At 40.6% G+C, this 14,245-nt stretch overlaps 1 protein-coding gene and 1 long non-coding RNA gene across 4 annotated transcripts; both read left to right on the forward strand.

The window, feature by feature from the left end:
* The first annotated feature begins 293 nt into the window (after positions 1–293).
* Positions 294–7,082, forward strand: LOC129826087 (uncharacterized). 3 transcript variants are annotated; one of them, XR_008754995.1, is made up of 3 exons: positions 294–444; positions 1,020–1,196; positions 1,390–7,082. It is a non-coding gene; the product is annotated as an uncharacterized LOC129826087 (long non-coding RNA). The 3 variants fall into 3 exon arrangements; XR_008754994.1 differs by having other exon boundaries at positions 1,479–7,082; XR_008754993.1 differs by having other exon boundaries at positions 1,020–7,082.
* A 3,288-nt stretch (positions 7,083–10,370) lies between these two features.
* On the forward strand, positions 10,371–14,062 carry LOC129826086 (complexin-4-like). Its single transcript, XM_055886405.1, has 4 exons — positions 10,371–10,471; positions 11,100–11,490; positions 12,450–12,537; positions 13,259–14,062. The coding sequence occupies exons 2-4, from the start codon at positions 11,426–11,428 to the stop codon at positions 13,484–13,486; spliced, it is 381 nt and encodes a 126-aa protein (XP_055742380.1). The 5' UTR covers positions 10,371–10,471; positions 11,100–11,425; the 3' UTR covers positions 13,487–14,062.
* The last annotated feature ends 183 nt before the right edge of the window (positions 14,063–14,245 follow it).

Raw genomic sequence — 14,245 nt, forward strand, 5'->3', positions numbered from 1 at the left:
TCAGTTTGGGGAAGAGCAGTCAAACCTGATATGAAGTCTGCTTTGCCCCTGAGGACAAAGTTGTATTGAAGAATCGAAACGTTGTTTCAAAACGGATTTTCAGAATCGTGCGTTACATGATTGGTGTAAAATGTTGTAAACATAACATTTTAGATTAGAATAACCATTCCATTTATAGCATACAGATTCCAGTGGCCCAGACATTATTTTCACTCGAATACTATTTCACCCTCCACGTGGAGGCGATATTCCGCGTTTGAGGATGTTGGACGAGACGCACAGAAGAAGAACTTACTGTCATCAGCAACAAACGTGGCGGCGCCCGCAATGTTGACTTTACGGTCATTCATTCATAAAACAATGACTTGTGTTTAGAAGCGACCATATCGTTAATACAAAGACCGCATTTCAATAGCCTGTATGGATATGTGCAAAACTACGTCAGTAAGTGTATAATTTTATTTGAAGGATTCTTTCTCGCTGACGAAAGATAAGGTCCATAATGTTTCGAAAGCCGCAAGCGATGTGAGCCAGTTGTGGGCGAAGTTAATGGCTGGAACTATAGGGAGAAGGCAGAATGCCGCCTAGAGTTTTCGAGAGCTAGCTATTATCATATGTCAAACATTGACGCCAAACTGGGTTTTGGCTAACTGTTTTTTGGGCATGGAATTACACCTACATTTGAGTGCCAGTAGTTTCCTAATTAAAGTTGGCCCCAGACTTGCTTCCCATGTTCAGGAGACAGTATGAGAACAATATCTTAACAGATAATAATGGAGTTGGATCTGGATGTTAAGTGAGTGTCACAAGTTTTTGGTTGTTAATCTAGTAATATTGATCAATATGTTTGCGCCAGCCTGCAACCGGTCTGTTTCTGCTTTAGCCATTTACTTTGTTATTCTCATAGGGGGTGCTTCAACCAACCACATTTGTTTCCACTAGTGGTGGTGGTAGTAGTATCAAAGTAATTTGTGTAGGTGTCTATTTCAACATGGTTCTTTTTCTCTCTGTTTTCCCAGGAGCCAAGTTTCCTGACCCAGGCTGTTATGGCCACACCCAGTTCCACCTGGTCCCTGATAGGTATTGCGGGGACAAAATGGCCAAACTGAATCTGACTGACCAGATTGAGGTCTATCTGAGAGCTAATGGCATTGCCAGTCTATTCGCATGGACAGGAGCACAAGCCATGTATCAAGGTGCGTAGAGTCATTACTTGAATATCAGGTGTTATTCTCCTTACCACCCTAAGCATCAGTAATTTTTAATTCATTTTACCATTCAGCTGTTTTCTGACTGCTCTTGAATACATTTATTCTTGATACATTTTAGTTGTGAATACCACCATTTGTTGTTAAAGGACATTTGTAATCTTGAACAAAACATCATCAGGTTTCTGGAGCCATGAGGATGTGGCCAGGTCCTTTGTATCCCAGGCTGTGATCACTATTGGCCAGTACTTCTCTTTCTCCTGTTACCAGCACAACTCCCTGGCCCTGTCCATGAGACGGATGCTGTGAACCCCAGGAAGAAGTTGTGCTGCGGGACAGACAGTATTCATCTGTATGAAATGAAGCATGGTGTTGTGGTTGGTCTGGATTACAGGGTCCTCAAGCTCCTGATCTGGTTCCTACTGGGCAGGTAAGGTGGACATGGAGAGATGGTGTATGCAGGGTAAAATAAGTGTTTTTGTTGAACTGTCTCCATCTGGATTCAACAGTGGCAAATGTCAATTAATGTACACTGAACATGTGCAGTGTATGTATGTGTATATATATATATATATATCTGCAATGATCTGGCAGAATGTATTCATGTGGAAAGTAAAAAACAGTTTCATACAGGGTTGATTGATGTCCACATCACTAAGGACCTATCATGGTCCAGACACACCAACAGTTGTGAAGTGGCCACAACAATGCCTCTTCCCCGTCAGGAGGCTGGAAAGATTTGTCATGTGCCCCTCAGTTATTCAAAAAGTTATACAGCAGCACCATTGTGAGCATCTTGACTGGCTGCATCACCGCTTGGTATGGCAACTGCTTGGCATCTGACTGCAAAGTGCTGTGGAGGGTGCGTACCTACGGCCCAGTACATCACGGTTTGAGCTCCCTGCCATCCAGGACCTCTATATAAGGCTGTGTCAGAGGAAGGCCCTAAAAATTGTCAAAGACTCCAGCCATAGACTGTTTCAATGGGGAAAGATTGGCGCGTACCCCGCTTCAGTGATTATTGTTGAAAACCCTGCTTCTGGTGTTCTGCTGTTTGCCACTAGGTGTCGCTTAGTCAATGTGGAAAAACACAACCATAGATGGAACAAGGAGCCAGATGTTTCACTGGATGTATAAATCTGAAGCATCCGGTTGGAATTTCCACCCCTCACCAAACATGGTGAGGAGAGGAAGCCCAGTGGGAGAGTATGGAGCGAGATGGAACTGGGCCGACATTCTGCTGATTTTTCTCATAGAAGAAGAAAAGCCCGATCTCAATTAGTTATCTCTTCCCAAAACTAGAATCTGTTAGAGTGCAATACGTTTTGTAGATGTGACCCTTTGCCAAAGTTCCCTAACGGAAATATGCAAATAAATGCTAGAACGCGCCAATAGGATCTCGGTAGCTTGTCCTTGGCTCTGCCCACCTCCTTGCTTGTTCGGCCCACTCTGCTTAATTTTCTCCTATGAGAAACTACACAGATGAATTATCTTGTTAGTTATAAATATATTTGGCACAACCATTTATCAGGGGTACTGACAAAGATGATTCATCATTAGGATTTTTATTTACCATTCACATACAACAGGAAAGTTACATCTGAGTTAGGACAACAATAATATAGCATTTTAAAATGTATATTAAAGGCACACTGCTTTAACACTGACAGATAATGTAAAATAAACATCATATGGGGACTTCAAGGGATTAATTATATCAGCAAAGCAGAAAATTGACTTGTTTGTCAAAGTACAAGGCACTGCACACCAACTACCATATGTAATTGATAAGTGCAGTTGAGGATGTGCAAGAATAAGAAGACTTGTCAAACAAGAAGACATTGGCATTTATGTCAAACCATAGGCACGCACATCCTGTTAGGCAAAAGTGAAGGCCTCTCAAGCGATCTCACCAACCGAACCAAACAACACACTGTGCTCAGATATCACTGCTATTTTCACAACCTCATTGGTACTGGTAGTATGATGTTGAATGAAACATGGACAAATACAAAATAGAAAGATAATTTATGTCAAAATGCTGAAAAATATATTGTTGCATTATAATTATTGATCCAAAAATAAAACAAATATTTTACTAATACGTCTGTTGACACATTCAGAAAGGGGGACATTTTGTCTTTGGTAGAGGATGTCCTTGTTTTTGTGGAAAAGGTGTTGCTGCAACAGTTTGCAATAAGACGTTTTCTTGTTGAATAAGGTTATGAAACTACTTAGCACATTTTTTTTAATAAATTCTATTGGTTTATGAATAAGAAATGGTTTCAGCGACACTCGGAAAACAAAACTTAGCACTAGGAACATACATTTCTTATAGTTTATTTACCCTGTTGATGCTGTATCGGTTTAAATTTTTCGTTGTCTCGTTGTGGTATTCTCATCCTTTCCATTATTACCTTCCCTTGTCCTAAAATAGCAGAAGTTAAAAAGAGCATCTTAGTCTTGAAAAGATACAGCATGTGCAAAGTAATGTCACTGTAAGAATCAGTCAAACAATACAATTCCCTTGAGTAAGGTATGATTAGCTTAACAAATACTCACAATTTATGCGTTGGTTCAGCATGCACCCCATTTTCTGAGAATAAGAAAATGTGAGTTTAGTTTTATACAAAGGATGACCATCATGTTATAAAGAACACATTGTACATGGAGGATGAAACAATTGTCCTGAAAGCTACTGCAAAGCTGTATGCACATGTGAAGACGTCACGCTGCTTGCTTAGCGAGTATCGCTTCCTCTTGATTCGACTCGCATGTGACACGTGACCTCCCTCCCGAAGTGTCTTACCAGTCGCGCCATACGAAAAGCTAGCTGTTCGCTGGCACACTTCAGGCCGAGGAGTAAGTTCCCCACATCCCGATGTGCTACACAGAGCTGTATACAAAGCAGTGTGTATGTTATTACCTGTGGGCGAGTGACTGCTCTTCTGCGAGCTCCACCTCTCATAGAGCAGAATGAGGAGGACCAGGATGATCACCTCAGCCACGATGGCTATGAAGGGTTTCAGAGGCTCCATGAAGGTGATGACCCGAACTTCCACCCGGCTCACACTGGCCTTGATGTTATAGATGGCACTGCAGACATAGACACCAGAGTCCTCCTCTGTCAGGTTCATCACAGTGAGCTTGGTTGTGTTTCCATCCACACTGATCTTGTAACGAAGGGGGTCAGTAGTTGCATTGATGAGTTCCTGAAACCAAAAGAAAACGATGGCACGAAGCCTTTAACATGAAGTGATACTATTGATAATTGGCATAGCTGTCAAATGAAATAGCATATGATTTATTAATGGTCAACTGTAAGTTAAATGAAATTAAAACATCTTATGTTACAATACGTAGTTAATAACTAATGCTGACGGCGTCTCCCTTTACACATTGATTACATTTGGGCAATCTTCTCACCTGCTCGGTTCCGTTTGCTTTGTACCAAAGCCAAGTGTTAGGGGGAAGCTTTGTTTTACAGGCCATCGTCACAGAGTCACCCACATACGCAACAATAGGCTTGTCCTTCTTATCATCCATCTCTGGGGCTGGAGGAGAAGAAAGGGACCCGTATCAAGATCAAAATGCTATCTACAGGCACACTTCATTATTCAATACAAATTGCCAGCGCCTTGCACAGATGGGGTTTTAGTCCATTTCTGTGCATTCTTGTAATGTTGTGAATGATCATGTCACTATACCTTTTATTTAATATAAACATACGTGTAATATTGGATGACAGAGAACATGTAGCCTAATTTGACATGCCTGTAGCAATACATGGCTATGAATGAGACTAGAGAATGTGAAATATGGTGTATGCATTGACTTATGTCATATAACATACTGTACCTGCCACATTGAAATCAATTTTTGCCTCGTCGGTATCACTAAAGATGCATGAGTAGTTCCCAAGGGTATCCCCAGTAATTCTGAACCTGTAAAATATATAATCATAGCTTCCTTTTTACTAACACATGTCTAAGGAAAGTATCATATCTAAAATATAGTTGTTTTGTCAGTCTAAGAACATTCGCTGTCAAATGTCAATTAGGCGCATCATTAGAAAATGTTGGCAAAGCATGGCATCTGACCTCTGGCCATGGGCCAGAATTGGTTACAGTCAAGGAACCCACTACTCTGGGATACAATATAACAGAGGCAAAGTGGATCATTTTAACTGCTTCAGTAGTGAAATATAACCAAGTCCTGACGTACCAAAAGTGTATTTGCACAAAGTAATACATAGAGGTCTTCATGGGTCCTCCCGAACCTGAATAGGCGAGACCTGACCCGGGACCCAAACTGCCCTCTGGTCCAGGTTGGGTCCTGTTTGATTGTCATCGTGTCCCAGACCTAGTCTTGGGTCTATGTAACTACAGCTGTTAAACTTGAGTGGACCCTAATGGACCCGCTCTGCATAGCCTATAGCATACTTATTTTATGCTAATAAGCTGAATTTATTCACTTATAGAAGGCCTAGCCAACATATACAGACCTATTCGTTAACCTGAAGAGCAACTTAGCTGATACACATGTTTTTTTTGTCACTATGGTCCAATCAGGTCGGGTCTAGACCTGGACCCGTTAGGGTACGGGTCTAGGTCTGGTTGTCGTCAGGTCCATTCGAGTTCGGGTCTGACTGTTCTCGGGTCCAGATTTGATTGTCCTCGGGTCAGTTAAAGTCGAAATCAATCTTTTTGGACCCGAGAAGACCTCTAATACAGAGCTGCCTAATTTGGAGAGTAGATACTGAAGATATTCTCCCAACCTCTATAATTAACATTTGGGTCCATAGACCATTGTATATTTACATGTAGATGACAGGCAGTTACATTTCAGATTGACATTCTCTATCCCTGATGGAATAATGAATAAATACTTACACTCTTTTGAGATTATATTGTTCATTCTCCAATTGTACAGTAAGCCGAGAGTTAGTAATTTCACTCCCATCTTTTCGCCAGTACCCGGTAATGTTTGGTAATTTGTTTGGATTACCGGTCCAGGTACATGCTAGCTCTAAATCGACGGGTTTCAAGATTTCAACTTTTTCAACCAGACTGTCACCTGTTTAGAATTTTGGTGGGATTTCAAACAGATAGAGAGAAAGAAGCTAAGATGAGACATCTGTTCAACCCCTATAATACAGCTAAAATAGATACGTAAACTTTACACAAAACATACAGATGAACATATACCAGAATTTCAGACAACAAAACATTTTCTAAAGTATCACAAGAGGACTGAGTGAAGAATGAATTAAACATGTAACACTACACCACTGTACACAAAGAAATTGTGTACAGCAACAACACAAACTTGTGACTAAAACAAGAGCTCTCTAGTAGTTACCTTTCAGGACTGCACTCTTAAAGACTGTTGTGACTGGATCCGTCAAAACCAACTCAGGATTTGTTTCTGCTATAAGGGAAATGAACATAAACATTATGTTGTTTGATATGACGAGTGTTACTGAGTGATGTGTTGTGTTGGATTTGCCCCAAACATAAAGCTTTGTATTCAGTACATAAAATTCAGTTTTACTTTAGTGCCTTATTGCAAACAGGATGCATGTTTTGGAATATGTTTTATTCTGTACAGGCTTCCTTCTTTTCACTCTGTGGTATATTTCCTCTCCAGCAACTAAATTATGAAGGATGCCTGTATCTTTGTAGTGACTGGGTGTATTGATACACCATCCAAAGTGTAATAACTTTACCATGCTCAAAGTGATATTCAATGTCTGCTTTTCATGTTTTATTCATTTCTAAAAACAATTCCACTGGTTATTGGTTATTGTGTGTAGGCCAGTGACACAAGTTTTAAATGCAGGCTGTAACACAATAAAATGTGGAAATAGTCAAAGTGTGTGAATACTTTCTGAATGTATGTACATATTTTTTCAAAGCTCAGTAGTCTAAACACTTAACATTGTAGGGTTGATCCACGAAAAGAGTACATTTTGCATGCCTTTGATATTTTAAGTAGAAATCCTGCACCAATATTGCATTATAAAAACCTGTTATAATTCTGCCATTTAATATAGACCACATAAAATTCAATAAATCACATTTTTAATATGAACAAATGCTCGCTAAATTGCCAAAAATTCTGAATTTTGATATGTCCCTCTGTGCACCCTGTGTGACTTCTTGGAAGATTTTAACCCATTTAACCTCAACATTTCTCCAAGTTTTCACCGTCATTTTAAAGCGCTAGTTATGCCATTAGTTATTTTGTTGCTTTGACAAAGTCATTTATGAAGATTATTACTTATTTATTAGTGATTAATTTACACTCACCAGCCATTTTATTAGTTACACCACCCCATTCACGAAAATAGATTGCTCCTACAGGCAGTGAGTCACGTGGCCGTGGATTGCTATATAAAGCAGGCAGATAGGCATCGAGGCATTCTGTTACTGTGTGACCAAAAAGAAAAACATGCAGTCAGGGGCAGTCCTGTGGGCAAAAACAGCTTGTTGATGAAAGAGGTCGAAGGAGAATGGCAAGAATCTTGCAAGCTAACAGGCGGCCCACAAACTGACAAATAACGGCACAGTACAACAGTGGTGTGCAGAACAGCATCTCGGAACGCCCAACTCATCAATCCTTGTCATAGATGGGCTATTGTAGCAGACGTCCACACAGGGTTCCACTCCTACCAGCTAAAAACAAGAAGAAGCGGCTTCAGTGGGCACACGATCACCAACACTGGACAATTGAGTGGAAAATCATTGCCTGGTCCGATGAATCCCGGTTCCTGTTGTGTCATGCTGATGGCAGAGTCAGGATTTGGCATGAGCAGCATGTGTCCATGACCCCATCCTACCTGGTGTCAACGGTACATCCTGGTAGCGTTGGTGTACTGATGTCCAATCTGGAGCAACTTTGTGATGCCATCATATCAGCTTTGACCAACATGCCTGTGGAGCGTTTCCGACTTGTAGAATCCATCCCCCATAAGAATTCAGGCAGTTCTGGTGGCAACGCGTGGTCCGACCCGGAACCAGATGGGTGTACCTAATAAACTGACCGGTGAGTGTACGCCTGTCCCTCAATCTCGTTTTAATATTTTGAAACTATTCCATTAATTAAAGACAATTCTAAAGAAACATTCAAATAGTGAAATAGTGTTAAAGAAATAACTTTTTGGCCATTTTGTGGTGGAAAACTGAGCGGGTTGAGCATAACACGTCAACCCCATTACAAATAGAAAAACAGGCTAGATATGTTTTAGCAATTAAAATGTTTTTGTGAAGCTTATATTCAATTGTCACTCACTGTTGCACACAACAAGCTTCCATTAGCCCTATCACGAGGTGATTCACGGCTGATTTAAGATTAAATCGTCAACCCTGTTACGGTCACCCTTTATTTGGCACTTAATAGGCACATACTATAGTAATTTTTTATTTAACCTCTTGAGATGATTGATGTTTTTTATTAAGTTGAACATGTGGTATTTTCGCTAAATAAATTGTTCTTAGGAAATGACAAAATTTAACATTTCAGTCAAATAGAAGTAAAAACTAAATGGTTCTCTGAACATTAGGAGCAAATTAGATGTTCTCTCTCTTTTGGACCTCCACATCCACAGGCTCTTTGGAAGGGTTGCCAATAGAAAGCTCTTTCTGACTCCAAGACACAGACACAAGTGCTTGGAGCCAAATGTCATTTAAATTATGACTGGAAGAAGGTGTTCTAGTCAGATGAGACCAAAATGGAACGTTTTGGTCAGATACAGCATCGGCATGTTTGGCGTCGAAACAGAGATGCATACAAGGAGAGGCACCTCATACCCACGGTGAAATATGGAGGGGGGTCAGTGATGTTTTGGGGCTGTTTTAATTCCAGTGGTCCAGGGGCACTGGTTAAGATTGATGGTATAATGAATTCCACCAAGTATCAGGCAATTTTGGCTGACAATCTGTTTGCCTCTGCCAGAAGGCTGGGACTTGGCTGTATGTGGATTTTCCAACAAGACAATGACCCGAAACAGACCTCAAGATCCACACAGAAATGGTTCTGTGACAACAAAGTCAATGTTCTGCCATGGCCATCTCAGTCGCCGGAGCTCAATCCAATTTAAAACCTGTGGGCTGAGTGGAAGGGGGCAGTTGATAAGCACAAACCCAAGAATGTGAAGTAGCCAGAAAGGATCTGCATAGAGGAATGGTCCAAAATCCCTCCAAATGTGTTCCTTAACCTTGTCAAACATTACAGGAAAAGACTTCATGCTGTTATCCTTGCCAGAGGTGGTTGCACTAAGTACTAAATGAGGAGTGCCAATAATTGTGAAACCTTGATTTTGGTAAAATTTATTTTGTATTAAATAATTGAATGATTTTGGTTGGTTCCATTGAAACATTAATAAAGTACTGTATTTCTCACTTGTTGGTATTTTGAGTTTATCTCTATAATTATATTGTTTATATTTTTTTAAATATTGTTTGTGCATTGCCAGTCAGGGGTGCTAGTAATTTTGGAGCCCACTGTATATGACATACAACTCACATTTAAGCAGTTAACTGCCACAAAGGGTAGTCATGTAAAGCACAGCATGCTTACAATACACACTTCAAAGTCATTGCCAGCAGCACACCACCAGTAACGAAAAATTATCTCAGTAACGAAAAAAATGGCATCTCTGGTGATCCATACAACAGACCCAATTTTTCATCCAATGTCCTCCTGATACATAATACTGAAGGATTAGAAGCAAATTGAATACACCACACCAATGCAGTTACTATGGAAATCTAATGCACATTTTCAGATGTACTGCTGCAGCTAAGACTCTCAGCCACACTTGTTCCACTGGCTACAAGGTCACATCACAACCAGCCAAGCAGAAAGACCTGTCTACCAAGCTGATACATATAAAATCCAGAATCTATATTTACTTGTATAGATGCCTCTCCAGAAGAGAGGAAACAGGATGAGCTGAAGGGAAAGGATCCAGGGCGAAAACATGGTTGTTTCAGTCAGTCAGCTAGTTCTGCGTTATCTGCTGCATAGAGTTTTTCTGTAAGATCTCTCTCTCATCAGCTGCCTGCTGCTTCTCTCTCTCGCCCCCTTCCCTCCCCTCCTTGTTCTTCCCCTCAGCATCGGTGACGCAGCAAGATATCAGCCTCCTCAGCCTGCTGGTGTTCTTCTATTATTCATACAGACACAGACCGAGGGTACAGACAGTCCTGTCCCATAGTGCAACAGCGACCTTGTCATGGAAGGTGCAAAAAAAGTACAGTACAGTGAGTATCATATGACATCCCTACACTACAGTACAAACATTTGGTTGAAAAATTACTTGGTGGGGGGGGGGTAAAGAGATATACAGGTTATGTAAGATGTGATGTAGGACGGCTGTAAGTCACATGGTACAGTATGCCTGTCATCTTGGAGATCACTGTCCAACGTCCTTGTCCGTTATTCCCCCAAAATTATATGTGCAATATCAGATTTATACCATAAACATCACCTGTGCTAATATTAGCAACGGTTGAGTTTACTTCGGTATTCAATACTATTTCTGTATTCACAGTTGTTATATTCTAATGAAATGTATATCTTTAAAGTTGTTTACCTCGGGCAAGACAGTATAGTTTAATGTATTGAGTGTAGATCTAGGGATTTACTCAGTGGTATACAGATTCCACTCTGTCCGCGACAGGGCACTCAGGCTATGGTTGGTGATGTAAGGGGATTAAAGTCAAACTCACACATGAGACGAGTAGTGAGTATAGCACCATGCCCTGTCTGTAGAATATAACACTATCCCAGTTTAAACCACAATAGTACCCATCTCAAAAGCAGTCCCTGTAAACTTCACTTTCATGACTTATATTAAATGTTTTAATTTATACCATCTTTCCCCAAAAGGATTAATCCAGATCATGGCGTTGGCAGAAATTCCTCCGATTTTAGTCACCCGGGCCATCAGTGATCAGCCATGCCCTTCACAGCGCCATCCCTCCGTCGGAGGACTCTCTTGGCTTAGCCCGCTTGGAGACCAATCGAATCCAGGGACTCAGTGACCAAAACTTGACAGAAAAAACAAAAGTGCTGTCTGAAAATCCCCTGGTAGGATATTCACCCTGTTGAGGCTGATAGTGAGTAGCAGTTTGGTGAAGAGCTACAGTAGTAGAGCACTGTCCAGTCCAGCTCTCTACTGCAGTGTTCTAACAGAGGAAAAAGGAGACGTCACCATGTCCACCGAGGGGATGTCTAGAGAGGAGGCAGAGGAGTACCAGAAACAGGTGGTGGAGGAAAAGTAAGTCACTACTACTAGCCCTTATTTTACAGTACTGTAAAAGTCATACAAAGTGGTAATCAAACAACTGCAAAGAATGCTTAGGGTGAAAGGAATGCTTCCCGGTTGAGGTCAATTCCATTTCAATTCAGCCAAATACAAGAAGTAGAGATTGAATTCTTATTCAATTGAAATTAAATGTCAAATAAATGATGCTCCTGAATCTGAGGCCAACCTCATTGGAATGATTGAAATTGACATTTTGTATTAGATTTATTCAATAGCAAGCAAGAGCATTTAGTTTGAAACTCTCCCTTTTTTGAAAAATGTTAGCAATTTTTTATTATCCTAGCTATGTGAAGTAAAAAAGCCAAACAGTTGTAAGGGAGATACAATGGCAATTTACAGGTGTAAATGTACCTCTAGTCAAGGGAATTACACTGATAAAAATACAATTAAACATATTTTACCATTTTTATGAAGAATGCTTTACCAAATAGTAGGGGAGTCAAACTGAAGGCAGACTAACCACCATGCAGTCCTATATTACTTCACACCCAGATTATTTCAGAATTACTGTCTGTCTCCAATTGCTGAGAGTGGTGGGATTGACAGTGCTGCCATAATCTGGAGATTAATAAAAAATGTCTTTATTACTCTGCTGCCCCAGAAACTGAGTCATTTATATTTTTTTGTTTTCCTACATTATCTTATTTAGAGCTGACGCCTATGAAATGTGATTGATTGATATGAAAACTGCAATGGCAATGAATAATTATCATTGCACAGAAGCATAGAAACAGATTTGTATCTCTGAAAAAAAGAATGCACATTTTTACACAACCAGCATCACGCAGTGAAAATACAAGCTGTTTACCTTTTTTAGAATTTTGTAAGAGTTATATGATTGACTGTTGGACAATATATTAATACGCTTTTATAGGTTTGGTAACATGGTTTCTTTTCTTGTCTGAAAACAGGATGGAGAGAGATTCAGAGTTCTTGGTAAAGAAAGCTGAGAGGGCCACACTGAGAACGTGCTTAAGAGACAAATACAGACTACCAAAGGTAAGACAGTCTCCTGTCATTCTCCTCCATTCTCATGTCATATGAAACAAGAGGAGAAATGCTGATAAATACTTAGATAAAAATGCCCTCAATAGCAAAATGGCCTCAATATAAAAACACCCACATTTGTAATTTCCTGTGAATGACGTAAGGTGATAATCTTATGCAATTTCTCAGTAAACGAGAACACATTATCACAAGTGAGTAACATGATGCAACAGAGGCTGTGTCGGTCAGTGTCAGAGTGCGTGACTGAGTACATTTACAGGAGCACATGGCCTGCTAGTCAGATAGGCCTGAGTAGAGCCAAGAGATTAAGGCATAAAAAAAGCCCAGTGACCGCAGCTATCCTGCGTTTGAGCCCCAGGCCTGAAATGCCCTGCGTGTATGTGTGTGTGTGTGTATGCCATCCATCTCAGAGGCCCTGTCAGGGTCATAGAGGGTCACATGTGATGCTAAGCTGTTTTCTTTAGCTGTTGGACCTAGAGCCAGCAATGTTTTAGGACCACGTGCCCGGATCAGGTGCCTTCCAAACCAAAATCTTACCTGGTCAGGAAATAACTATTATATATATTTTTGAAATGGGCCAGGAAGAAAAACTAGAGAATTTAAACATGATAATATTGATACTGTGCCTGGGCATAATAATGTCCTCCTCAGCCAGTCTGAACAATGATTCCTCTTCAGCCAGTCTGACCAGTGCATTGCTTGCTGTGTTTAGAGTGAACAGGACGCAAACCTGATGGAGTTGGCAGGAGACGACATTGACGTGCCCGAAGAACTACTCAAAATGGTGGATGAGGACGCCACAGAGGAGGAGGAGAAGGACTCTATCCTGGGCCAGATACAGAACCTCCAGAACATGGACATGGACCAGATCAAGGAGAAAGCCTCAGCCACCATGGTTGAGATGAAATCTAAAGCAGAGGAGAAGTGCTCTGTAATGTGATGTGATGAGAGGAAACACTGGTTCAGTTGATCTGAGATTAGTTCCTAAGCACCAAGTTTGACCAAGGATAGGACTTCCAAGGTTGGACTTCCCTGAAATATTCTAGCTTTCAAGTATTCTAATCTAGACTGTGGGCTTGGATTTATCCGAAACACATACAGTAGTCCTACTACACAATCTAAATTTAACCAGTCTTAAATTGGTTAATCTGTCAATAGAGGGCCCTCTCTCCTGGAGAGATGACTCTTAATCTGTCTTTCTCAGAAAGCTGTGGGGAGGAGGTCAGGAAAAACATCACAGGGATGGCAGTTAAAGTATTTTTGTTGTTGTGCTTAATACGGTTTTCTGTTCTTTTTACATACAGTAAACCTCATGTCTTCTTTGCAAGAAGGTACAATTAAGAGGATGTCATGTCATCACGGTTCTGAATGCTCTGAATTGTTTCATGTTAAAAAATACATTCCTCTGAATCTTTGGTAAAGCCTTTGTAAAACGGACCGTATGCAATTGGATTTTGTACTTGAGCTCATTTGTAATAAACATAGAGATGTTTCATAAGAACCCCATGAAAAACAATCCATGTTCAGAGCTGTGGTTTATATAATGAGAGACAATGCCTCCATGTGGATAAAATCATAACATTTTACTGAAACTGCTCTTAAAGTTTCAGGATATAGATCTCTCTATAGAATAAGAAAGTGGCTGGTTCACAGGCTGACTACACCGATTGCATCGCGTGCACGAGCGTTGCAAAATAAA

Source organism: Salvelinus fontinalis, chromosome 28, assembly GCF_029448725.1.
Source record: "Salvelinus fontinalis isolate EN_2023a chromosome 28, ASM2944872v1, whole genome shotgun sequence".
NCBI lineage: Eukaryota > Metazoa > Chordata > Actinopteri > Salmoniformes > Salmonidae > Salvelinus > Salvelinus fontinalis.